General features: G+C 45.3%; 1 protein-coding gene across 2 annotated transcripts; it reads left to right on the forward strand.

Moving 5' to 3' along the window:
* Positions 1-5,779: 5,779 nt before the first annotated feature.
* On the forward strand, positions 5,780-23,917 carry LOC120790342 (circadian-associated transcriptional repressor-like). 2 transcript variants are annotated; one of them, XM_040127750.1, is made up of 6 exons: positions 5,780-5,867; positions 8,755-9,265; positions 11,674-11,749; positions 14,709-14,787; positions 22,227-22,341; positions 23,455-23,917. In XM_040127750.1, exons 2-6 carry the CDS (start codon positions 8,795-8,797, stop codon positions 23,794-23,796), a joined length of 1,083 nt encoding a protein of 360 aa, XP_039983684.1. In that variant the 5' UTR covers positions 5,780-5,867; positions 8,755-8,794; the 3' UTR covers positions 23,797-23,917. The 2 variants fall into 2 exon arrangements, with proteins under 2 accessions (XP_039983684.1, XP_039983691.1); XM_040127757.1 differs by having other exon boundaries at positions 23,458-23,917.
* The last annotated feature ends 2,693 nt before the right edge of the window (positions 23,918-26,610 follow it).

Raw genomic sequence — 26,610 nt, forward strand, 5'->3', positions numbered from 1 at the left:
CTGGCGCTATTGGAGATGTGGTTGGAAAAATAACTTTTAATGTTGCATGGGGGAAATGGAGAGTAGGTAAGTCATTAGCCGGGCGCTAAGACCACGTTTTAATTTTATTTATTTACCGATTGCTTTATTTTATAGGGACACCGCACATAAATAAACATGACTTTTCACATAAATTAACTGTAAATCACGTCAGTTTTTTTTTTTTTTTAATGCGTTTTGACATGACATACATGGTAGCACGCAGTGGGGCATTCGTACACACTAGACCATCTGGGTGGTTGAATAAAGGAGAAGAAAAACAACAACCACTCAATCGCCGAGGGCATATGATGAAAGTAAAGGAGATAGAGGAATAAACATACGGATAAAACAACACCAGAGACCATGGCTTCAGGCAGCATTATTCCTGGGTCTGCCTCATCAATACCTTTTTAGAGCTGCAACGATTCGTCGACAGAAAATTAATCGGCAACTATTTTGACAACTGAAAAATCATTTTAGTGGTTCCAACTTTCCAAAAGTGGGGATTTGTGGCTTTTTCTTTTATGTTATTGTAAACTGGAAGGAACTGGAGGACTGAAGGACTGAAGGACGACAGTTTTCTGACATTTTCTAGAAAAAAACGATTAATCCAGAAAACGATTGGCAGATTAATTGATAATGAAAATAATCATCAGTTGCAGCCCTCTTGTCTTTCAACATTATACCATCTAACTGGAAGAGGACCTTTGTTTATATCATTCAAATTTGTCATGTGAAGTCTCTGAAAACCCCACGTGCCTACTGTGTATGTGTGTGTGTTCCCGTGCTTTTTTCTAAGCAATGTGGCTGCGCTGATTGAACTGTGTCTCCCAGCCCCATTATCCAAAATAAAAAATAAAAAACAATCCACATGGCCAGGTATTTTCTCTGACTCACCAGGTGACTCAGCTGCACCTAAACATCCACCACTAGCACGAATGCGGAGACTAACATAAGGATAACAGCCGCTGACTTGGGCATAAATCCTCCCAGGGTCAAACGTGTAACAGCAACTCAGAAGTTTCCATTTGCACCAGGTAGAGAGTTCATTGTCTGTCGGTGGCTCATAAAGATTAAATGCACTCACGAGTGAACGTTCTCCATAAGTGCACGGGCCAACTAATCCAGCCCCTTCTGCAAAAAAACAATAAAATAAAATGAAGCCATTGTTTATTATACTTCAGTGAATGGCTGAACGTAAAAGGCCATTGTTGGACAATATGGGCAAAGGGTTCAAGATTTCCTTTCTTCCCTTCTTTTCCAGTACAATGTTATCACTACCAGGATGTGACCCACTTGAAAAGTTGTGGTTTCAGTGGTTTTAAGCTGAGTGGAAGTGCAAGTCATCGCCGGGCGAAAGGAGCAGGCAACGTCGGCCACAGCCGATAGGCCCAGCGCGCCAGGGAGTTAAAGGAGCGTAGATGGGAGGCGAAGGGCAGGAGGCCACCAGAGAGCTCAGTGAACTCCACCGATCAAGTGCGTGTTCGCCAGGCTTTCACCGGAGCTGTCGGGACTTTTCCCGGGTCGAGACCCGGGGTTTGTGCTTATCAAACTGTTAACAGTAAAATTTTGGACGATACGAGTAAAAATCCTTCACTTTTACTCCTCCTCGCAAATTAGAGAATGAAATGATTTATCCGACCTCTTTTGACTCAAGAAGTCTCTGAACTGTCAGAGAGCTGCAGAGGTCTGTGAAGCTGGTTGAGCACGAGTGGAAGAGTAGTAGCATCTGTTTCCTGTCTGATAAGAATACACTAGTTTCAGTCTATTTTTGCATTTGAACATTTGATAGGATGCTACACCACTTGTTTTTTCTTTGGTCATGTATCAGGCTGCAAACAGACTACAAACATAAAACTGATTTTAATCTAATCTACAGTAACAACATCGTCATCCGCGTGCTGTCAGCACGCAATCTCTGTTGGATCACCACTTGTTCTTGTTTGTGAGACAGTCTGTTATGGCCAAATGGTCAAAGTTGTGGAACCAAAACTGCGTTTTAAATTCAAGGGGTACTTTTTTAAAAATTGTAATAAACTGGATTACATTATTTATCTACGTCATTCACCTGGAAGGTCATTTCAGCCCCATGCGCAGCTTGCATGCCTTTCGTGGGAGCGGCGCAAGGTCATATTTATTGGGTTTTACGAGCCTTGTGTTTCTACTGTTATCTGCAGTAGATTTGAGAAAAATCATGCGCGGTTTCGATCTGAGCTGTGAAGGTGAAATCTTCAGCTTTTTCCAGGGGGACGGATATTTTCGTGGGAGGGCCAGATTGGGCCCGTGGCCTGCCGTTTGCCTACCGTCGGCACTTAGCTCTGACATTTTGTTATTTGTTGATATTCTCGCTGCTTACTGTTTCTGTATCCTGTGCCTACCTGCCTCTCTGGTCTCTGGCTGGTGCTGCTGACATGCTAAATTTCTCTCCTGGGGATCAGGAAGATCTTTGTCTTATCTTATCTAAACAAGGGGTATTTTAATTCTCCAGACCGATAGGCTGTGACTTCATGTGGCTGACAGTTAAAGGATATTCGTTCAGTCAGTTTAAAGATGCTAACAACGGACTTTTTGCCGTATGTGAGGTACGATGTGATGGACATAACACAAGTTAAACTATCCCTAGCGGTTTCCCTATTTTTTTATAGCATTGATTGAATCATTTTTAACATTCCTGCAGCTCCCGTGTTTATTGCAGACCTTTTGGCTCTGACACAGTTGGCAGTGAAACCACAAACAGGAAGTGGGCCGTATCTCTGCGATTCTTTCTCCGGACAGTTTAGAAACTGCTCAGTGGGCAGCTGAGCCCTCATTGTGCTGGTGCAAGGACAGGTTGTGAAACAATAGGTCGCTTGGCATACACACCAGAAATGCCCTCCGTCCTACAAGCAGCCGCTTTCCCAGTGTCCGAGTGCCCACATTGCAGCTGTAGGAAGCAAAACATCCTACAAAAAAACATATGATTATTGTTTTGCAGGAGTTTTTTCCATGGAACCTCTTGCCCGTATGTTTCTTGCCTAAACTGATCAGCTGCACACATTCAAACCAGTTGCTGGATTTTGACCGTTTGCGGCTGATTGGTGGAAATCCAGTGGCAAAACTTGCCACGTACCTTTTTTGTTCCCCCCGATAAATGAACGGTTACACACCTGTCATTTCCACGCCACAAATTTCTCGCAGTTTTGGAAAGATATTCAAAGTTGGCTGTCACTGAAGACTGACAATCTACCTGCCTTCAGTTTATCTGGCATCCTTTTCTATAGCAATGGTGACTGTAATTATTCTCACTCATATTCACTTGGATAAACAATGAATGAATTTCGAATAATTTGTCCTTACTGAAGGCAAACTATTTGTGAAACACACCTATCACTCCGTTGCCAAAAGTTATATGAGAGGTTCAATACGACTCTCATGTCTGTGCAGCATGGAGTCGGGGCCAGGGGTTGATTAGCTTAGCTTAGCATAAAGACTGGAAGCAGGGGGAAACAGCTAGCCTGGCTCTGTCCAAAGTTCAGAATTCCACCTACCAACAACTCTAAAACTCACTAACTTTTTGTAGTTTGTTTGTTTGAGCAGTTAACAAAAAAAACAAAGAAACTGTGGTTTTAGATGGATTTACACAGTGTTGGTGGGTGGGGGCCAAACGTCATATCGTTTAAATCATAATTACGAGCGGGAAAAAAACTTTCACATCAGCCTGCGACTCGTAATGCAGAGTCGGCGACATCTTGAACCTCGGACAGTGACGACGTCTCCCACTTGGTGGAGAGAACTGCAGTCGCGTCGGCAAGGTGTTGGCAGAATGGCTGCAAACGCTTCGCCAGCGGCTGTTAAATCAAAAGTAAAACCCAACATTAACACTGATGCACTCGGCTCGTTTCATAGCAGCTTCACGCTGTTTGTTTGCATCCGGTTTCAATTGGTAAACGAAGCGCTACAAATACGAAACACAACGAAAGACGCTAGTTTAGGCTGTTTATCTGGTCTGGCTGCGTGGTTAGCACCAAGGGCTAACCGCCACCGTGGAATAATGCACATAATAATGAACAACAGGTGTTTTCCCCTGTTCCTCCCATTCTGCAGGGATGCAGTATTAGCTAGTAAAGACTTTACTTACGTGTAAAACAGTTGCTAGGACACATCAGTAGCATTGTTCAGTCCAGAGCGATGAGTTTGCTTGGCAGAAATCACAGCTTTACCGGTGCTAAATGTGGTTATTTGGTTAGTTTATGTCTGCGTACAGGTTTCAGAGTCGGTAGTATTCCTACCGTTTAAAACGGGCGGGAAATATCAGATTACGCTAGTTCAGCTGATGTCATTTAACCCATTTAAACAAACATTATTGGCATATCGTTTCGTAATTTGAGGCATGTTGTGCTATTTTCGTGAAATGTCATTTAAAATGTTCAAGACTTACATAACTAGCGACAATCTCTACGTAAGAACTAGCTTGCGAGGTGCAGCCTGTTTTGATTAGAACTAGGCAGGGCCAAGGGCCCCAAAAGCCTCAGGTTTACCCCATATAACTCCATCTGTCTTACACACTTTGATTAATCACTAATTTGTTAGAAATTTACACCACTGAAGTAGAATATCAACTGATGGGCCTTGGTAGAGGGACCCTGCGTCAAGATCTAGTTTTAAGTCCCGATTTAGTTTATAATGAGCTCATTTGTTGTAAAGTAGTTTTATCGAATTGCTTTAATATGATCAAAGTTTGTCAAATAATTAAAAGAAAATCTCGAGCAAGGAGGTAATATTCCGTCATACGAGTACGGTAAGACTGTAAGTGACAATTAATAATCTAAAAATGACTCTGCTGAATAATCAATGTATAAAAGGATAAAGAAAATAAGGAGAATGCCCTCATTATTCCCAGAATCATCATATTCAGATTGCTTCGTTTTGCCTGACCACCAGTCCAAAATGGAAAAAAGTTTCTAATCATAGAAAACTGGGAAACTAACAAATATTTACATTTGAGAAGCTGCTGCCAGTGAATTTTTGGCATTAATCAATTATCACAGTTGTTGCCAGTGAATTTTGCCATGACAGTCATCAACCAATCAACTAGTCATGTGATCTGTGGAGCACTGGGGGGTGTTGGGTTCTGGCCGTCTGGGGAAACCCTCATGTACAGTGGGGGTCAACAGGGGCCCAACGGCAACTGTTTGCCCCGGGACTCCTCGGGACGTCCGTCCGGCTCTGCTGGAGTAGAATTACAAAGTTGCGTAAAATGGAAATAGTCGACGGACGTGCAAGTGCCTGGAGCTCGTGCCTGGGTGCGGCGCTGGAGTAAAGGCCCCCAGTTCCTTTCCGCCTCTAATCGTTTGTTCTATTTAAAACAAACGCAGCCTTAATTAGGCTTCTGGCTCGTCACGTGCTGCGGGGCGACTCGGATCCAATGGGAGATTAATTGAAGGCGGTGACGCGGTACATTGTTTCGTCACGGCGTGATCACGTGTTCGCCGCCGCTCTTTTATTTCTTTTTCCACACCGCTGCGAGGCCGTTTCCTGCCTGCCTGCGCGCGCGCGTGCGTGCGTGCGTGCGTGTGCGCGCTGGTCAGATAGGGGCGGTGAGGAGCGCAGCCCGGCGGGGAGAGGAGACGTTCGCGCCCCGCCCCTCCAGGACACGTTGCCCAGGGAGAGGCTGCACGGGCTGGATGGGACTACTGCCCGCCCGCCCGCCCGTCTGCCCGCCCGCCTGCTCGGCCGCATGCGTCTGCTGGTTTCATGGTTTCGCTCCATCATCAGTCAGCTCGGTCCGTCAGCGCGTCCGCACACACGGCTGCTGCGTGTCCTCAACTCACCGAGCCGGACGGGGGGAAACGCACGGTTCACTTGTGGTAAGTGACGGTCTCCTCCTCACACACACACGCACACACACACAGCCGCCTCTCCCGCTTTCATTGCTCACAACTCACCTGGATTCATAATTTTGTCTTATCATCATCAGCAGCACTATTATTGCTCTTAAGCTGTTATGAGAGAGGATCGTGTTGGAGGAGCTTCTGCGCAACCCCCCCCCCCCGCGGATTTTAGAGGTGATGTTGGTGGTTTGAAACGCGGCTCTGCACCGAGCTGCACGGGTCAGGTTTATTTCTGCGGCTGATTAAAAACAGAAAGAAAAACAAATGTCCCGTCCTGTACAATCGTGGCGGTGAAATTCCTGCAGCGGTCCATCTTTTAGTGCAGGTTTTCAGACGGGCACATGTCAGCGGACAGATTTCCTGGACGTAAACCTCCCCGCGGTTCTCTCTCGCTCTCTCTCTCTCTCTTTTTTAACAGTCCAAGTTGTGAAAATGCGTGAATCTGCATTTAAGACCCTGTCACTTGTACCAGCAGCGTGTCTGCATGTGAACTGACGGGCGAAGGGAAACAGGTCCATGTGTTTGGATGGGGTTTTTTTTTTTTCTTACATAATGCTGGACGACCTGCCCATTTGGAAGAGGCAGAGGAGGGTTATTTAATCTACTGGCCTGTATATTCAGTCATGTCGGGACGCCGCGCTGTACTTGTCTCTGAGCGAAGGATCCAAGCCCATGTTCTGGACAGACTGGGAATTTAGACCAACGGCGGCGAGGAAGACCTGGGCTGGAGCCTGGATTTCAGACACACTGACATCATGGGTCAAACACAACCACCCCACCCCAAAATGTAGTCTGGCCACCAAGAAATCCGTAAAGTTTTATGTTAATGCTGTTTTGGTGACATTTTATCTATTCATTTAATGGTTAAGTGGCATCTAATGGTCTAAATTACAGCCGTCTGAGTGATGGGGCTAAAAAGGAATCTGCTTTCAATAACTGACCGAGCCAATTTTTTTTTGCTTTTTAAAGAAAAAGAAAAAAAACGCCAACAATTCAGTGGTACAAGTTTCTCAAATGTGATTCCTTGCTGGTTTTTGGAGGTTTCCTGTGCTTGTAAATCGCGCTTTGGACTGTTGGTTGGACAAAACAAGATCGTGACGGCCATTTTTACTGCTTTCTGCCATTTAATAGACTAGATGATTAATACATCAATCAAGAACGATAATCTGCAGATGAATCAATCATGAAAATAACAGTTATCTTTAATCCAGATGTTGTTTCTCTGCCTTTTTTTTTTTCCCACACTTCCATTCAAAATCCCCGAGTTTTCTTTGATTTATTTTGGTGTAGATCCGCGGCCGATGACTAGCATTTGCGTAAACTGTCGATTATCATCGATCGTCGTCATTTGTTGATCATCGTTCAGTCTGCGAGAGATTGACGCATGTCTGTCACAGAGCCCTCGGGGAATTCTTTGAACCATCGGTCTAAAAGCCAAAAATACTTCCTTCATGTTGGTGGTAGTTGGACACGAAGGTTTTTGTCAATCAGTGGAGTTTCAGCGCAATTTCTTTGCCCGAAAGACGCTCACATTTAAGGACACAGAGTCTAAAAAAAAAAAAGATCAGCGTCGGCCTAAATCCCCACTAGGGTCATTGTAGGTCTGTGTGTAAATGTAGGATGTTGTTAAAAACTCGTGGGTCCCGGGAGCGGCAGTGTCCCCGCTGGCAGCTTCCGCCCCGCCTTGGACTACGTGGACGTTCATCTCTGAAGTACAAGAGGTCCCGGTTGAAACGTGCGATTCTCTCTCAGCTGACGGAAGCATACATTTAGTCCACGTCTCGTCCTTTCTAACCGTTACCTAATTCGTCCGCCGATTCCCAGAGCTCACGACTGAAATCCATTATGTTTAGACCCAGGAGTTTAGCTGTCTGAAGTGTTTATCGTGGCTTTGACGGAGCCTTTTGTCTAAATGGGGCAGCGGCTTTTCATGCGTGTTGTTTAACCTCTTAAACTTTAGATTTTTCCTGTGAGCTCCTTCCTTCCTCTCACAGTCCACTGAGCTGCCAGTGGGTCGGTCATTACAATCCCAAACCCACTGAACTTCATTTTGAATTCTGCTGGAGATCCAAAAATGTCCAAAGAGGCTGAATTCCGGGGGAGTTTCTGTGTGTGTGTGTGTGTGTGTGTGAGTGAATATTTCTCGCAGTGTGATCATCACAGAGCTTCAGTGAAGAGCTGGAACAAGCTGGTACATATTTCTCCAACTTTAAAGCCACTTAAGGGGAAATATAAGAGGACGGCCGTGTTTCAAGGGCTTCACGTTCACCGGTATCACACTGATGTATTTTCATTTTCACTATGAAGAGCACTGTCCTCCACTGCCTTGTCGTTGATTGATGGTCTTCTTTCGAGGAGAATGTTAAGTCCGAGTCAAAGTGTCGACTGAGACGATCGAGCTCAATTTATTTTCATCCGTTTTCTAAGTTTTATTTTTATTTTTTATCCCCCCCCCAGTTCTGCAGCCATAACAACCCCCGTTAATCCGTGGGTGGAGAGATTGTACTGAGCAAGTCAAGCCGAGACTGTAAAAGTTTGGATGGACAAAATTAGAAATTTCGAATGGTGAGGGTGTAATTGCCCTCCCCGGTCAAAATTACGCCCATGGAAGTCGCTCCCGCCATTTAGCACATTAGCGTATTTATACGAATTCAGACTGAAGCGCAGGTTTGCACCTATCAGCCGGGACGTTAGAACCAGGCACCGGTTTGGGATCTCTCCTAGAACCTTCGGTACTGAGGGTTTTAACTAGAGCTGCAACACACGATAATTATCCTCATCACCCAAAAACTGTTGGGGGGGGGGGGTTCCCATCACAATGTCCCGGAGCACACGGTAACAACAAAGTGTGTTTGACTGGCAGGTCCATGATGCCCTCTGCTGGATGAGAGTCTAGCTCCACCATGTCGACCTCAGACTCGGATTACTCCATCGACTGGCTCGCCAGCGATGAGGACGACTACGACAGCCCGAAGACATTAAGTCCGCAGCACGCAGAGGAGCCGCCGGTACCGCCGTCGTCACCGCCATCATCATCATCATCATCATCGCCACCATCATCATCGCAGGAATCTCCTACAAGCTGCTTCTGCTCTGGAGCGACCCGGAGGAGGAGGAGGAGGAGGCGGCGGAGGAGCAGCAGCAGCAGCAGCAGCGACTGCCGTGACTGTAAAGATGGAGGCGCCGACTCTCCAGCCGCCCCGCAGACCCCAGCGGCCGGTCCAGTTCAGGGATTCACCTCTGTGTGCACGCAGCAGACGCCTTCTGTGGAGTCACGGCATCCGTCAACCGGGAAGCGAGCGCACGGCGCTGGTTCGGACGGGCTCTGTGAAAAGCTTCAAGCAGACACTGAAAATGAACTGTTCTCGCACAAGGTGAGAGGTTTTCTCTTGCAGAGTTTTACTGTGTGTACGGTGAACGGATGGTAGCACATAGGGGGATGTCCGATGCCATTAGACCTTTCAGAGAAGGCTGAACGTCTGTCACGTACTGCGAAACGAGAGCCCGGCGAATACGGGATTTTTCAGGCTAATGCCCATATTGATAATGAGAAGGATCCAGCCTGGCTCTACTGAAACTAAACTCTCAGTCACTTCACATCGTATTTTGACGATGTACCTTGTTTTTCTCCTTTTTTTTCTTTTTCGTTTTCCTTTTGGTGGCATAACTTCATTCCTTTAGATATCAGGCCAAAAATCACACAACTGGACTTCAGGGATCTGCCATTGAGGTGAATATAGTAAGTGCTAGAAAAAAAGCGGAGCTGCCGTTTGGCACCTACATTACATGGCCAAAAGTATGTGAACAGCCAAATGTTATACCCATACGTGATTGTTATCCGAAACTCGTGGGCATCAGTCTGCCGCTGTTAACAGCCCGCGCTCTCGTGGGAAAGGCTTTCCACCAGATTTTGGAACCTGGCTGCCAGCTGTGAGAAAAAGTGGTTAGGTCTTTTTCATCAAAAACAAGACTGTAACTTTTAAAAGAAATTAAAAAGATGAAATTGCACTAAAGTACAGGGCTTGAATAAATGCAGTGCAGGCTGCAGGGCTTTGCTCCCATTCAGCCACAGGAGCATTAGTGAGGTCCAACGCTGGTGTTGGGTGATAACACCAGTTCATCCCTAAAGTGTTGGATGGGGCCGAGGTCAGGACAAACTGGGAAAATCATTTCGTTAGGGACCTGCGGGCTGTTGTTCCACTACTGGAGGAGTTTCTCTATAACTTGAAACCAGACGGCACCGCACAAGTTAGTCACAACCCAAGAGTTGAGACGGAGCTTCTGATTCGCACGGTCAGAACGATGGACTAATGAGGGAAGAGCCAGGGGAAGCTTAGTTTGACCTAACGATCAAACGTAAGATCGGACTTGGGCTCAGCTGATGCAGTAGGCTGCTGGTTCTTTGAGCACAGGTTGAATGGGGAAGGGGACTCCACCGAACTGATGCCACAAGGTTGGAGGCTCACCGTTGTCTAAAATATCCCTGTAGGCTGTAGCGCAAAGGTTTCACCCAACTGGAGATGAGGACGCCTAAACCAGAGATATCTATATATATATAGATATAGATATATAGATATATCTATATCTATATATATATTTTTTAATTATTTTGTTATACAGAGAGAAATCCACCCCAGAGGAGGCACAGAAAGCAGTTTCTTCACCCACAGTAGCAGGATAGGACCAATGCAGCTAATAGATGGTGCATAGCTTGAATGGACTTTAGCTTTTTCTTTATTCTCCCGTCACTCTTCACCTACGCCACTGAAGGCCACAAGCTCCTGCCCAGCTGGTTGTCAAACTTATTTTGGCAAATCAGCAAAAGAAATGTAAGATCAACACCCAACGAGGGCGGAGGGAAAGTGATTGCACCCTGAAAAGTAAACAACGGCTCTAGATGACATGGTAGCTGCAGGGAGGCAAAGAAATCCCCCTGGTTATATCAAACAGTGTAAGAGGATCTGGCGGTGCCAGTTTTTCTGTGCAGTCTGGTGCTATCAGGTCTCACGTATCCCCGCGGGGCGCGGAGTGACGCTCAGGCACGAAGGCGGCAGTGTGACAGCTTGGCAAGCCGCGTGCGTAGCCCTCGATTGCTATCAGCTGTAATGGCAGCCTCTTGTTGAACAGCCTGCGGACAGTCACCTTCGGTATTAACACAAGGCTAATGGCAGCAAATGGAAGCGATTGTTAATGGCTAAAAAGCCACTAAGCTGTAAATCAATACGTCCTTGACAGAATGAGAAACGAAAGAAATTCACATAAGCTGCAGCCTCTGCAGCAAAACCCCGTTGGCTCAAGATGTCTAGGGGTTTTCTCTCTCGCTCTCACACACACACACACACACACACACGCACTTCTATCTTCGGGAGGACACTCATTGACATAATGCATTCCCTAGGCCCCTACCCTGACCTCAACCATCACAACTAAATCCCTAACCCCGGCCCCGACCCGGACCCTGACCCTAACCTAAACCTAATTCTAACCGGAGTCTTAATCCTCCAACAGCCATTTATACCAAAATGTCCTCACTCCCAGGGTCTAAAACTCTAACTGGTCCTCACAAAGATACAAGTACACACACACACACACACACACACCTCTCATTAAATCAGCTGATGTCCGGGTGATTATGTGACTTAGGCAATCCTGTATTCAGTTTTAGGAAAGCAGTGAGCAGCGCTCTGCTGTGGATGGGTACACATAAGTGGCTATTAGAAGGCAGGTGACAGGGCGCAGCGCTGATAGCATGAATGCTAACTCAGTTATCTGTTCCACACAGTGCACGGAGCTGCAGTGCTACATCCAGCCTCTGTCGTCCATCCTGCGCGGCCTGAGGTCAGGCAGGTACTCTCAACGTAAGTGTCCAATCTCAGCTTTCACCTCAGCCTGCTCACAGGCAGGTTTTGTTGACCAACAGCACACGGCTACAAAACACACGGCGTGAGGAAGGCTGAGGCTAAGTCGGGTGATTGTTCAGGCGTTTTCACCGGATGTTCTCCTGAATTCGACCGGACTCAGACAGCACGGGGTAACACGGAAGCTTTCTCAGCAGCAAGGGGGATGTCGGTTGGTCAGTTAGTCAGAGGCTTTGGTCCAAAGGGGAAATATTTCAACTAATATCGGATGAACGAACTCTGATCCAGATATTCATGGTCCAGAACGGATTAATTTGTCGACCCTCGAGAGGGGTGGGGCTTCCCGGCACCAGAAGTGAGGACCGTTGATCTGGCGCCACCAACCGGTCAAACCCTCATTCTGTCAGACATTTCAGGCCGTTTGTCTGTTCAGCTTCAGCCGTACTTTGAGATCAAAGCTTAAGGAATAGTTCAACATACACCGTCTTCCCCAGAGACAATACCAGTCTCATGTCTGAGGGTTAAGTACCGAGCTGGAGGCAGGACGTGGTTAGCCTAGCTTAGCATAAAGACTGGAAGCGGGGTGGGGAACAGCTAGCCCGGCTCTGCACAAACTTCAAAAATAAGCCTACAAGCAACTCTGAAGTTCAATCATTAACATGTCGTATCTTGTTTGTTTAATCTGAGACAGGATCAGAATGTAACTCCCCGTATCGCCACAAATACTCAGTTTTATATATCCATGTATTTACTGATTAAACAAATGAGATACGTGTTAATTAATGAGCTTTAGAGGTGGACTTTTGAACTTTGGACGGAGCCACGCTAGAGCCGTCTCCCCTCTGTTTCAAGAGGAATTCATCCGCAGCTGCTCCATTGATTTTACACCTAACACCCCCCCCCCCGCCATTATTTTCATTATTTTCCTCCCCAACATCTTGTTTCCATCAGCTTTCCCCAAACATCCTCCCCAACATCTTGTAAATATGTCCAGTTTAGAAGCAAAATGACACTGCTCTCGAAATACCACCTCACTGCGACTTCAAACTACAAAGCCGGCGGTTTCTTGAAGCTCGTGCCAACTGTCTCGCCTGCCCGTCTCCGCATTCCTCCGGCATTCCCAGTGGTGTGTCTGCACATGTTCAACATAAGTGAAGATGTTAAATAAAATGTCATAATTATAAAATATCTCTTTACGACAGAGCACTCGTTAAACAAACAACTCGAGTGTTAGGAAATTCTGATGATGCTAAATGACGTTGGCATATTCCTTTTGTTAACTAAGTGATTCAGAAGATCTTCTCCTCTTAATACATTGAAACCGAATGTCCCGAATAAAACTGCACACTGACACACTGCACACTGAAAATTACAGTGGTGGAACGAAAACAAAAAAAGGATCAAAGCTCTCACGAGTCATTTAACATCCTTTTTTTAACTAAGACGGCTTCAAAGAAAAGAAAGACTGGATCAAAGACGCTCGGTTTTACACACAATTTGGGTCGGATATGGTCTTGAGAACAGCTGTTTGCACAAGCTCCTTCACACAAATGCTACCGTGCCGCATATAAGAGCAGTAAAGTCATAAATAGAGTCTGGCTCCACCGGGCATGGCGATGGAGCACCCGGACCACTCAGGGATCATCATCGTAGGATGTTTTGTCAGATAAACCTGGACACAAAATGTAACGGTTGTCATTTTACACATCTGTCGTAACATTCAGTCAGACCATTTTAGTATCATTTCATAAAACAGAAGAAATATTTAACGCGTTTATCGGCCATGCTTGGATTACGTTCTCCTCACCTCTCGATAAAAGGAAGACTGAGAGTCTTCGGCTCTGTGAGGCTGCGCGGAGCTGAACGCTCACAGTGTGACAACGCCGACGTGTTGATATTTGGTGGGTACGACGTTTACCGTGTTCACCGGCGATGAATCCATTCATCGACCGGTCGTCTGAAAGAAAACGGATCAGCAGCTGTTTTTATAATCCAGTCAGAGAAGCCAAAGTTTTAGCTCCTCAGATGTGAGAATTGGATGCTTTTCGATGTCGTACGCGAAAGTAAAATTGAGCTTTTCGCGCTGTTGGACTGTTTGGTCGGACAGAACGAGACGTTTGAAGATGCGCAGGCGTTGGAAAATAATCGTCTGATTAGTCGATAAAGAAAATAACTGTTAGTGGCAGTTCCACTAATCAGCACTGAAGAAAGTGCAACTGAGGGTGATGGGAATGTGATGGCATTGAGTCATTTAAAAAAAGTATTGGACAAATTGAAATTTAGACCTGATGATGGCGCTGGATGAAAAATTAAGGAATCGGAAAACGTCTGACCCAAATGACTTTCAGTCAAAACCACAAACGTGAACCTCACGGTGGCGCTACAGGAAACGTCAGGGGATGAACAAAGTCGGTGGGATTCTTCCTCTGGGGACCACGAATGTCTCGACAAAATGTCGTGGCAGTAGCGGTGGACCGACCACTCTGGTCCAGACTGAGAGAACAGTGAAAACGGCCCACCGCACTCATCATCATGGAGCACAAGGGGGTGTCGTTCAACGACTAAAACCCAGTAATTTTCAATTAAAAACGTAATGTAAGACGAGGAGAGGCGGCGAATTCTCACATTTGAGAACCTGGAACCAGAAAATGTTTCCTATTTCTGCTTCAAACATTACTCCAACAATTAACTGACCGTCAGAATCATTTTCTGTCAATAGCTCTACTATTTAACATGACATGTGGAGTCTGATTACGTACGTCAGGTATTTCCAAATATCGAAGAGAGTAGGGAGGGAGGTATCTGTTTGTGCATCGAAGAGTAGAGCTGATGAGCACGACAACTCGGCAGAGTTCATAATTGGTAATGCGGTTGGCTTCAGTGGTCTGGCGAGCTGAAAAGCCACGTGCCTCCTCTCCTCACGCTCATTGCAGATCTCTCTCTCCTCTTCCCCCCGCAGGTCTCAGCAGTTTCCAGGAGAGCGTCGCGATGGACCGCATCCAGAGAATATTGGGGGTTCTTCAGAATCCAAACATGGGGTAAATACCTTAGAAATACTTAAAGCAGCTGCAACATCTGCTTGCCAGTACACTTCAGTGGAAACGGCAGTGTGCCAGAAAAACCTTCCTTCTTGGCTTCCTTGGCTTCCTTGGCTTTCCTTGTTGTGTGTGTGTGCGTGTGTGTGTGTGTGTGTGTGTGTGTGTGTGCGCGTGTGTGCGTTTGACCCTTTTTCATCCCGAACGGCCTGATCAGATAGAGGGATAGCAGCCACATGTCCGATAAACAGCAGTTAAGTCCACCAGAAAACAGTCAGGAATGTCTGTTAGATAAAATGCTTTTGGTAAGGGGCTCATACTTTAGAGGTGTTGTCGACACACACACGTACTTACAGGGCTGCCTTTCTTTCCTCGGGACGTCCCGACCAATCCGGGTCTGATCCGACACTTCCGTTTCATCTAAATGTTGATTAAGTATGTTGCTGTGCCCTACCACATTTATCACACCTTATTTTTCACAAGCCTCTCGGGCTAAGCGCCGAAGCTCTATCGTTAAGTTACTCACTCAATTAACATGAATTAACGAATCAAGCAGCCTCCCCTCGGGGCCCCGTCAGTGGCTCCTCTGGTCTTTTAATTCGTGTCACACGCGGCACACAGTTCGCCCGGTTGTCACGGGATTGTGGATGAGTTTTGCGAACACTTTTTTAAGGATTTCTCACTCACGCCGGCTTAAAAGTTGAAGGTCAAAGTTCATTCTCTCCGTTAGAAACAGCGGCTGAGAAAATAATTTCGCCACGAGACCATAAGTAATGTTTGCAACTAGTTTTCTAGTTTTCTTCTTCAGCGCGTCGGTGCCTTAAAATCTGCTCCCAGATTTAGGTGTAAAGCCCAACAGCGCAGCCCAAACGTCCTCTAAACACAGTTCACTATTTAGTTACTGCACATCAACGCAAAACCAAGGGAAGCGAATCTTAGAAGGAGCAGCGGTGAAATACATTTTAAAAATAAAGAAAGAAAGAAATCTTTTCAATCAGATGAGAAAAAACTATTCAACTTTCGGTACTTGGCAGTTGCTTATGCTCAGTGTTAAAGTGATAATAATAATAATAAAGTATCGATGTTTAATTAACAGCTTGATCCAAAAACATAAAAAATGACTGTGTCTCCATGACGTGGAAAAACAAAATAAAACCTTAACCTCTAAAGTATTTAACCGTAACTTAGAGGTGGTTTTATTTTCTATTCAGACATTAATAATTTCAATTGCAAACTTTCAAGCGTTAAACCAAATGTGCTTGGCTTTGCTGGAAAAAACGGCATCATATATTCTTCCTGGACTCTCTGCGACCCCCGGTAACGTCACAGATGTGAAATATGACGCCCAGTAACTTCAAACGGGGCGAACACACACATGTAAAGAGGCTGTTTCCAGCTGCTCTCAATCATCGTTGCAGTCCCGGATGCCAGATGGGCGGGGTTTGCCCGTCACCAAAGGAGAGCGAGCGCCGCGAGGTTTCGCTCGACAATCTCAGGAAAACGTTCCGAGGTCATTTAACGCACTGTTCCGTGATTTACAGCTTACGTGACTCCATCAGGACCGCGCACACACAGCTCAATGCATCCACGTGTAGATTTAAACAAATGCGCTGAATTATTTGGAAGGAGCATTTGACACCGGACGTCAGTAAAGGCCACCTCCATCTACTGATGAAGACTCTGACATGTGGCTGAAAGTTCCAGAAAAAGCCACCGTGTGGATTTTGAGTTTGAGTTGAACTGGATTTGAGTTACTTGAGTTAAGGTGATATTTTTCAGGCTCAGTCAAAATCAGAATGAGGCTTCGGACTCTGCAAATAGAATCATCTCTTCAGGCTCTTTGTGCAAAATTTTAGCTGGAAGCAAATACAAGACTCCAAGTAATCTGCTGTCATGAGCAGGACTGAATCGAAAACTTTTTGTTCCTGTAAACTGACCTTTAGAGTGGAGAACAGTCGCAGCTGAAATGTGATCTGGCCGTAATGGATTGTTCTTTGGGCCAGAGCCGATCTCTCCACCACACGTCAGAGATTCATTCAGAGATTTATCATCCTCCCGACGGATAAACTCACGGGGCCCGAGTCCTGATCCTCTCTGTGGGAGTAGTGAACAGTGTCACCGTGAAAAACACACAGGTAGTTAAGCGGGACAAGATCGACGGAGTAAAAACAACTAAAATAAGCATTTCCGTGAAAAAGCTGCAACCGGCTTTGTTTCCTAACCCCGGAAACCACTCACAGCTCGCTCGGCTTCTCTCGTTCATGTAACTTGTTTTGTTTCCGACGTTCGCGTCGATGTTTACATTTGTGTCACGGAATTAAGCAGGAGTTTTTTTTAAAAACAAGATAAATCCGTGGCGTTGTAACAGTCCTTCCTGCCGCTCTGACAGTTTTTCCCGAATCCTCAAAGACTCGTTTGCCCAAAGTTCGAACTCCCAAATTGCAACCGTTTCCTAATCCAAAACAAGAGGATAATGGACATGTCTCCTTGCTTATTTTGTGCTATTCAATGAAACAATGAATTATATGTGAAAATATAATAAAACTTAAATTTTGCTGAGTCATAATTCAAACTGAGCAAGGACATATGTCAGTTGCAGCTACTCCGTTTTGAGAGTAAATAAAAATTCTCGATGCAAAAGTCTGAAATGAAAAGAAAAGAAAAACAAAACAAAACCTGGAGCTACTTCACAGCACGTGGACCAGACGTCAGGGGACAGTTGAGACTCCTGCTTCGTCAGCGTCTATGAAGAACTTTTACTTAGTGAAAGAAAAATGAGCCACTTTTTCTGGCAACTGTCAGTCTGACTGACTGATGGACCCTCATCTGCCTGGTTGTGTTCAAGTTCAGAGGCAGTTGTTTTTCAGATTTTTGTCAGTGAGATGTAAAAAAAAAAAAAAAAAGACTTTTCTGAAATGTGGTTAGGGCCGCAACTAAAGCTCGTGTTCACTGTCGATTGATCTATTTCCTTGATAAATCACTCGGTCTCTTCAACAAAAGGCAAAAACGGTCCAAGACTTTAAGACATTCAGTCCATAATGGTATGGAAAGAGAGAAAAGCAGCCGAGTTGTCACGTGGTTACAGAGAGACGGAGACAACAGATTCTCTGTTGTGCAGTTGCAGCGTTGATCTGAATGAGCTGCTTAGCAGTTACTATGAAACCAAGGGGGGTGGTCGGCTGACTCCAGGTTCTTGAGTTGTGTTTGCAGGGTCCAAAAGACTAAATCTTGTATGTGATATAAATGATGCTTTTGACCGTAGCAGCAAGTTGGAGACGTGATTGTTGTTTGTGCTCTCGGAACATTTTAGTCTGATGTCTTTTAGCTGAGGAAGTGTAAAAAGTAAAGCAGCACAACCAAAGAACGAAGCCAGTTAGCTTAGCTTAGCATAAACACTTGTCTGTTTAATCCCTATAGAACCTGAGGTGTAAAAACAGTAATCTCTTGCTTCCTCGGAGGTGCTGGTTGGCAGATTTACTTATGTTTGGACTGAGCCAGGCTAGCAGTCCGTCCGTCCGTTTTAAGGGGCCGCGGTCGAAGGCGGGAGCCTCCCCCTGGCCGCATCCCACTGCCTCTCCCCCCCCCCCGGGTCTTGACCTGAAAACCCCCTACACATGTGGATGACACCTCAGACAGTCTCTCCTCAAGGACGTTCATAATGTTGGTCTTTCAGATGAAAAGTGACAGGACTAGTTGTGTGAAGAACGAGAAAGTAAGAGCTTGAGACGGAAGTTCAAACTACTTTCTTACCCCTGCACGCCAGGCCAGTAACTGCATGAAGGGGACGTGAGCGTCTTCAGAAAGTTACAAAGGTTGTCAGACACAGTCTGGTCCGACTCTGCCGTTGTAGTTGGGGTTTCAGACGGTGTTAAGTGATCCAGCAGGAGGTCGACCGGTTCCTTTGTTGGCCAAGAAGCTGACCTGCTTTCACTCACACTGCACTGTACATTTTCACAGTTTCTTCTGGTTTTGACGCATGAAGTTGACACATGGGCTGTGAAGTGAACACCTACGCTTAGGACGGTGCGTCTGAGCTGGACCACACATGGAGCGCCGCAGCGTAGGTGGCGTGAAATCCGTCCCAGTAATGTCAGATTTATCGCTCATACATCCTGCGGTTGTGGGGGAAAGTATCGGAGTCGCCCAGGGGGCGGCACGAGTTGGGTGTTTTTTTTAGGCCCCGGCGTTTCCCACTTGGCGTCGGCTGCGTCGACACAGGCGGCAAAACACGGCAGCAGATCCAGGGATGCTGGCAGTCAAGAGGTCATAAAAATCAAAGCTAGCTGAGACATTTACAGCAGTGGAGTCACCACCGCTTGTGAAAAGTGAGATGTGTCTGCTGCCGTTCATTCACAGCTGGGTTTTCCCTTTTTTTTAGTTCATAAACAGAACTTAGGTTGTAGCAACAGGGCATCAGTTGTTCTTCCCTTTCTGCCAGTATGAAGTCGATCTCAGTTCCAGGCGTCTTTACGCAGCGACGGGAAACATGGAAACTCCTGAACCTGCTATTTCAGTCCAGCCTGTAATAAATCCTTCCAAAAATTTCTTTTATTGTAGAGCTGAGACTTTTCATTTTTGAGCTGTAGGTTGTGGCAACTGCAGATGTTATGGATTTTATACTGAGTTAAGATCATTTTGTCAAACCATTGTTAAACATATACAGAGAAAAATTAAAGTCACATATACATTAAATAAGAAGAATAAAACAATGATAATACCAACATAATGTAATGTAAATGAACATTTAATTGTTTCAAATGCGTAATTATGCGAAAATGGCAAAAATTCAAATATTCAAATCTTATTAATCTGAAGAACTTTGGGGTCGCTCTTTTCTAATGTTTTATAAACAAGAAATTAATTAGTTCATTGAGAAAGTAATTGGCAGATCACAACAAAAATAATCATTAGTTTCAGCTCCATTAAAAATTCATAAAGTCAGTGGTCCAAGTACATTTATCCAAGTACTGTAGTTATGTACAATTCCGAGGTACTCAGAGTATTTCCATTTAACGTTACTTCATACTTTTTACTGTGCAGATTCCTATTTGTAACGTTGTAGTCGAAGCTGCCCGGCGGGACATAGAGCATCATCTGTACCAGCTGCAACATTAACGCGATGCTTCCACATGAATGAATCAACAATACAAGTGTAACACTCCGTGCCGGGCCCTAAAAGTAAAGTGACCAATCAGCTGCCTCCCTGAGGGAATAAGAATCTAGCCCTTGCCCACAAGCGTAAATACTGTTCTGAAATAAGTCGCTCTGCATGATGAGTACTTTTCCTTGGGATACTTTGCTAATACGTTTGTACTGTTACTGTTACTTAAGCACTTCTTCCACCGATGCAAAAGCTGTTGTGTTGGAATGTATCCCACCATTTACTGTAGATGTGTATTTTTGTCCCCCCAGCCTATGGTGTTGCGTCACAAAGGGTGGTGTGTGTGTGTGTCCTGTGATGCGATGCGATGTGATGCTGTCCTGGCTGAAGTCGTCCTCTTTATCTTTTTTTTGCCTCCATCTCATGGCTGTGAGCGGAGGGCGGGGCCTCGGTGGGCTGCTCCAGGGCTTATTGCTCTATTTATAGCCTGTGACTGGAACGAGGGCCTTCCCCCGCTGCCACGTGTGGGCTGCAGCCTGCCTGCGTGCACGCGCGTGCGTGCGTCAGAGAGAAGCAGAGCCGCCGCCGCCGCAGCAGCAGCAGCTCACCGCGGTCACATTTCTCATGTGGAACCGAACATGCTCTGCTTGTCTTCCTCCCTGCTCATCATGTGATGCTCGTATGTGGACGCGTGCTCAGATAGCATCACACAGACGGAGAGGAATGCTCATACACACAGATCGGCCCCTCGTCCCCCCCGATCCCCTTTTATTTATTCAGTCTTTGTGCTATTTCATGTCATCCTCCAATCAGATAAAGCCGGAGCGCTGAATGTGTTGGCAGAGGCTTTATAAGGCTTATGTAATGGCCATTGGCGAGACATCCCTAAGCCATCTGAGCTGCAGGGCGGCTCGACTCCGACTCTGTAATCTGCAGCTGAAAACTCCTCCGCTGTAAAAATGTCACAGTCTGAAGAAACAAATGACTTCACCTCGTCCCGTCAGCGGCACGTCACTCATTCATCACTTCGTTTTGTCCAGTGGTAGAAAGTAACCGAATACATTTACTCAAGTACTGTACGTAAATACAGTTTTGAGGTACTGGAGTTGAGTATTTCTATTTTATGCTACTTCGAGAACTTTGACATATGTATATATATATATATATATATATACATATGTCAAAGTAAATATTGTTATTTTGCTTCACTACTTTTGACGGCTTTAGTTACTAGTTTCTCATACAAAACATCTGAAATGCTTCTAAAATGTAATGCTTTGTTCAGTGGACAAAATGTCCTTCTTATCATGTCATTTAACTTATAATGGAGTCCTTAAAGCGAACGTGACTGATATTTTACGATGACAACGTGAAAACAACGTGACCACGGTAAAGGAGTCTCTGGTAGCGGCTCCCCCTCGGCTTCGCGGAGCTTTACAGTGAGTTTCAGCTCAGTGTTAATCTGTCTGGACCAGGACTTTACTGCTCTGGTCCACTCTCATCACTCTCATAGAGTCTTTTTCAGAGAAACAGCTATAAAAAGCCACTGTCCAGACAAACACAGTCAGAGAGCAGCTGGTGAACGTAGTGGAGCATTTAGCAGCTAAAGAGCCAGATGTTTCCCTCAGGAGCTGGTGGAGACCAAAACCAGAGCTAAAAGGGGGGGGGGGGGTACTGGACTTAGATGCATCAGGTGAGACAAACATGGCTCCAGATGAAAGATCACGTTTCTCTTTATCTGCTGAAAACGTTCACCATATCAACTTAGGAGGTGATGATATGTCAGTGTTGTGTTCATGGCTTGTTTCTTCAGAAAACAGGTGGACAAAAAAAAAAAAGTCTCATTTTCTTTAAAAAACAAACTCAGCGTGGTAAAGTCCTGTCCATCCTGTTTCCAATGCAAATTCTCTCGCTTCAAATATATTCTAAAACAAAGTTGAACTCTTTCATAATTCCAGTGCAGCAATCTGTCTGACACTCCTGTCTGGAGCTTTTCTTAAAATCACGACACTGAATACATGACATGCTTTATTTTTACTGCACTGACAGATTGTTTTACTTGTTTTGGGAAAAGAAGGGTTTTAGGACGTAATTATAAACGGAAATATCTTCACGAGATTCGGGGCTTTGCAGATGAAACTGACCAACAGTATGAAGTATGAAGTAGCTAAAATTTTACTCTTCCTGTTGATCCTTAAACTACAATTTTCAGACAGTTCCTCTGTACTTTTACCTAAGGAAGCTTATTATTGCATGGCTTTAACTTGTGATGGAGTATTTTTTACTTTGTGTTATTGCTACTTTTACTGAACACTTTACTGTTTTTGTCTCTCTCCTCTAGCGGACGCTTCCTTAGCATTATACTGAAAATAGAGGAAATGCTTCAGAGTTGGTTCCCTCATATCAAACCAAATCTGCTCCAGACGGATGACAGCACTCCGGCTAAGAAGCAAAAGGTAAATGTGCTTAAAAAATAATACAGCTGCAAGGATTAATCGATCAATCGATTAGTTACAGCAACAATTCTCATAATCAAGGAGTAATTTGAGCAGCATTTCCTCGAGTCCAGCTTCTTAAAACTGAATATTCCTGGTATTCTTTTTCACGAATTGCTGAGATTTTATAAACCATTTATAGAGAAAATAATAGGTAGATTAATCATAATGAAAATAGTCTTTAATTGCAGCCCTAAAGAATAACAATTAAAAATGAAAACCCCCTCCCACCCACCTCTAATTGAATGTACTGTTTATGGAGATGGTAGTGTAGCTTGGTAGTGTAGCTCTAATGGTGAGAAGAGAGCTGTGAATCAGATTATGTAACAGAATCCTGGAAGAGGACCGTGAAGGTATAAATGTATTTTTTCTGGCGACGATTCCCAACAGCAACAGGCTCAGTTTCGTAAGAAGAGTCGAGGTCAAATAATGAAAAATGAGGGGGGGAAAACCCGAGTGGCCTCGCACACAAGCATGTCTTGATGGATAAATCCACATTTGGACACAACCGCACTAGATTTAACCGAGCATGTAGAAGGATTTACAGAACAGGCAAATGTAGAAAACCAAACCGATTGTTCCCGTCACTTCAATGCTTCAGGGAAATCGATTTCGTCAGCCTTTGAGAGCAGTTTGCTCTGCCGCTATCGGTTCGACAGTGTCGGCTAAAAATTTCCTCTCGGACCCAGGTCATCATCAAAGACTAGTCAATTACCGATAATCATTATGCACATATCGTTCATTAAAACTGCTGGAAACAAGATGTCTCCCACTTCACTGAAAAGTCCATTCCCAGCGTTCGTGCATTGGAGGTTTTAAGTTTCCGCATCACACTTGTCTAAGTTTCATACTGGGCCACGATTGGTTTCCATACTAGCCGTGATGTCACAGATCCTGCAAGTAGGATCTTTATGGAGGCGGCAAAATCCTTTAAATGTATTAGTTTTGAGAATGGAAGATGTCTGGGAATTTTAAATCTGCATGAAAATCACGGGATCCGTGTGGCAGATGTGCAGTAGTTTGACAACAAGGCCACAGGAAACACTGAACATCTCCCCTCCTTTCCTCCTCCAGCAGCATCGTGGCAGTGCCTCGCCTCCTCCAGCCTCGTACTCCTCCACTCACCTCAAATGGCTTCACACGTCGCCCCTCTGCTCCCTGAAAACTCCTGGACCGCTGCTCGCCCAGGCCCCCCCTCTGCCCGCTCGCCGCAGCCAGGAGGTGACCCAAGACAACGCCGTCTCCTCCAGCACCGACTCCCGCACGGGGCCCCTGCGCCGCCTCAGCGCCAACCCTCGTCTGAGCCAGGGGCCGCTGCCGTTCAAGATCAGCTCGCCTTGTCTGGAGAGACTCCTGCAGGCGAAGGACAGCATCATCGCTCCCAGGACTATGGGAGACGGAGGCTGGCTGTCGTAGCTGCCTACGCGGGACAGTTAATGTGCCGTGCTGAGAACGGCGGCTGATCTGGGGACAGATCTGCGTGAGACGGGATCTCATCATTCAGGCCCCGCACGGCGTCCACAGAGCCCGAAGATACTAAAAGGCCTTAAAAAAAAAAAGCATGTTTCCAAGTCTTCTAAATCTTTTTTTTTTTTTTTTTTTTTTTTTTAAATCTACAGCGGATGTAGATTATCTGCAGCTCAGTTTTCAAGGTGTCCGGGTTGAGCAAAAAGAGACAGTGTGAGACACAAAGACACCAGATGGGTTCTTGGTTAAAACGACAGCACAGATTCGACTGCCGATTCACGGACAGTTGACTCTCAGGCCACTGCAGAAGTGGTGGCCTGTGAAAGGAAATGCGGACCTCTAGGTTGAGTTTTCGCTCGTTGTTTGAGTTGGACGGATGTCATCCTCCAATGAGCCCAAAGGTTAAAACAATGTTGGCAGAGAGGGACTGTTAGTGAGTTATATTTCCTCTACGCAAAACCGAACAAATAATGCAGCAATCATGAGCTCTGAGTTCCTCTGCAAACATGAACATGATCGTATTCATGGATCGAAGCCGGAGTGAATACACAGTAGACATTTGGTATAGTGGAGGCTTCTGGTTTTCATACCTGAAAACTTTGACTGTTACCTTGTTTGATCTGCTTCTCCTTAGGTTTTTAATGATTCCTCTACCTCATGCTGATACCATGTCACAGTTTGACCACGTCAGAGACGACTTGCGAAGCATCGCTGTTGGGTACAAACATCTAAAATTTTAAACTTTCACAGGAGTTACGGGAGAAAAACAGCCTCTCTTCAACACTAGATTTGGGGCTGGAGGAAACTGTTTTTCCAAAATTGAACTATATCATGATGCGGCATGATATGTATCCAAAGTCAGTTCTTAACTATAATTTGCTTCAAATCATTAATTTTAAACGAGAGTACAGTTTAATTCACTCTGCATGTGAGAGTTTCAGGCTGGTTAACGTTAAGGACTTCCGATGGCGACGATGTCCGTGAACCTTTCAATTTCAACGCTGTTGTGAAACAGAACGATCGCAGGGACCCCAGAGGAAATTCAGAAACCACAATTGCCACACTTTTACGACAGGTTCGGAACTTTTCAGGTTTATCTTCCTACAATACGTAAATGTACTCGAGAGAGTTATTGGTCGCTGTAAACCTTTCATTTCTCTCCATACTGTTGTTGCAATACGAAGCTTCAGCGGTCTGAGTTAGACAAATCACATGGACATCTTTCTTTGTCCAGGCGGCAAACCTACACGGGACTGTCAGAGAGCATCCCTCAGAAACCCAATCTGGGTTCTGTTCTAAAAATACTGTAACTTTGGAAGACATGCGCTGGATTTGACTAACTCAGACTGTCCCGCCAAGGCCGGCCACAGTTCGTACGTTTTTGCACAGGACGAGGACTTTTGTTCCTGTATGAAAAGGAGGGACGACAGTGACAAATATTTCATCTGTGAATTCAAAACTTACAGTGCAGGAGTGCAGCTGGTTGTGCCTTGTACTCCACTGGGAGGGCTTCATAAAATGCAGGAAACGAGACCATTGTTCTTTTCACTGATGCAAAATGGGGGGAAAAAAAGCTCGATGAACGGATAATCACAACACCGAACCACCTAAGAGGTAATGGGCGGAAGCACTTCGGATTCGCCACCACAGATGAAAAAACTGTGCGGAAAGCCCAAGCTTTTTACTGACTCTTAAAAAATGCAGCTGCCTGCAGTGACATTTTACATTAAAAGAATCGGAGGCACGTGTTAGCTCGTCACTCAAGTGAGTTACCACGAATTAACAGAAGCACTTGTTCTACAACGTGGTTTAGCGTTGTGTGTTGGTGTGGGGGTTGCAGATGAGTCGGAAAGAATTTCATGCTAAAGCTCGTCTACGCAGGAGGAGTTTCAGCCGCATTTTTCACATCTCGCATGTCTGACGGGGCAGGTCACTTTTCTATTGTAACCAATCCAGCTGTCAACGCTGACGGAGTAGCAGCTTGCGTTTTAATCACGTAACCGTGGGCTGAATATTTTTCTGTTTTATTCATCTATGGGGGGAAAAAAGAAGCTTCCTGAAACACTGAATTAGAAGGAAACGACTGTGTTGATAATAGTTGTTTCGCTGTTTCGAAGCATGATACGGTCAAAAGTGGCGACGTCTGCTGGTCAAAGCCTTGCTGTTGCATTTGTATAGAGTCAGTGATGGAACAATTGGTCACAGTACAAGTGGTTTTCCTGCTCTCAATACTGACACTTAAACAGCTTTTAAACAGATCGTATAGCTCTGTGTTAAAAGACTGACAGATTGACAAAAACATCCCCTATTCAAAACCGGCGCGACACCTCTGCGATACAAGTGTGACGTGCGAATCATGTGACGTTGGGTGGTCACGTGACTTTTGCCGCGCTCAATTGAGACATGGAAACATCTTGACGCGATACTGCTGCTTTGACGCGTTGATGCCGCGGTCTATACTTTCAGTGTAACATCACTAACGTGCACGACTAGCACCGAATGTGTGTATGACTCTGGCTGCTGCCAGAGCGCGGGTGACCTACACTCAAAGCTTGTTCCTGAATGCATCCTGTGTAGACACAGACCAAGGACTGAAGCTGCTGCTGCAGTTAACGTGCTGCTTTCACTGCTCAGCCTGTGCAGACACTGTGTTACATCTAACTTGTTCGAACTTGATATATATATATATATATATATTTTTTTTTTTTTTAAAGTGACACCACTAACAGCGACCAATAAATCAACTTACATGTGCCGTGAGTA

The sequence above is a fragment of the Xiphias gladius genome, chromosome 1, assembly GCF_016859285.1.
Source record: "Xiphias gladius isolate SHS-SW01 ecotype Sanya breed wild chromosome 1, ASM1685928v1, whole genome shotgun sequence".
NCBI classification, from domain to species: Eukaryota; Metazoa; Chordata; class Actinopteri; order Istiophoriformes; family Xiphiidae; genus Xiphias; species Xiphias gladius.

What these genes read in the sequence shown, in the direction of transcription:
- LOC120790342 (XM_040127750.1), top strand. Translation starts at nt 8,795, where the DNA reads ATGTCGACCTCAGACTCGGATTACTCCATCGACTGGCTCGCCAGCGAT. An exon ending in CTTCAGAATCCAAACATGGG is followed by an intron (nt 14,788 to 22,226) that starts GTAAATACCTTA and finishes TCTCTCCTCTAG; the next exon opens with CGGACGCTTCCTTAGCATTA. An exon ending in CTCCGGCTAAGAAGCAAAAG is followed by an intron (nt 22,342 to 23,454) that starts GTAAATGTGCTT and finishes TTCCTCCTCCAG; the next exon opens with CAGCATCGTGGCAGTGCCTC.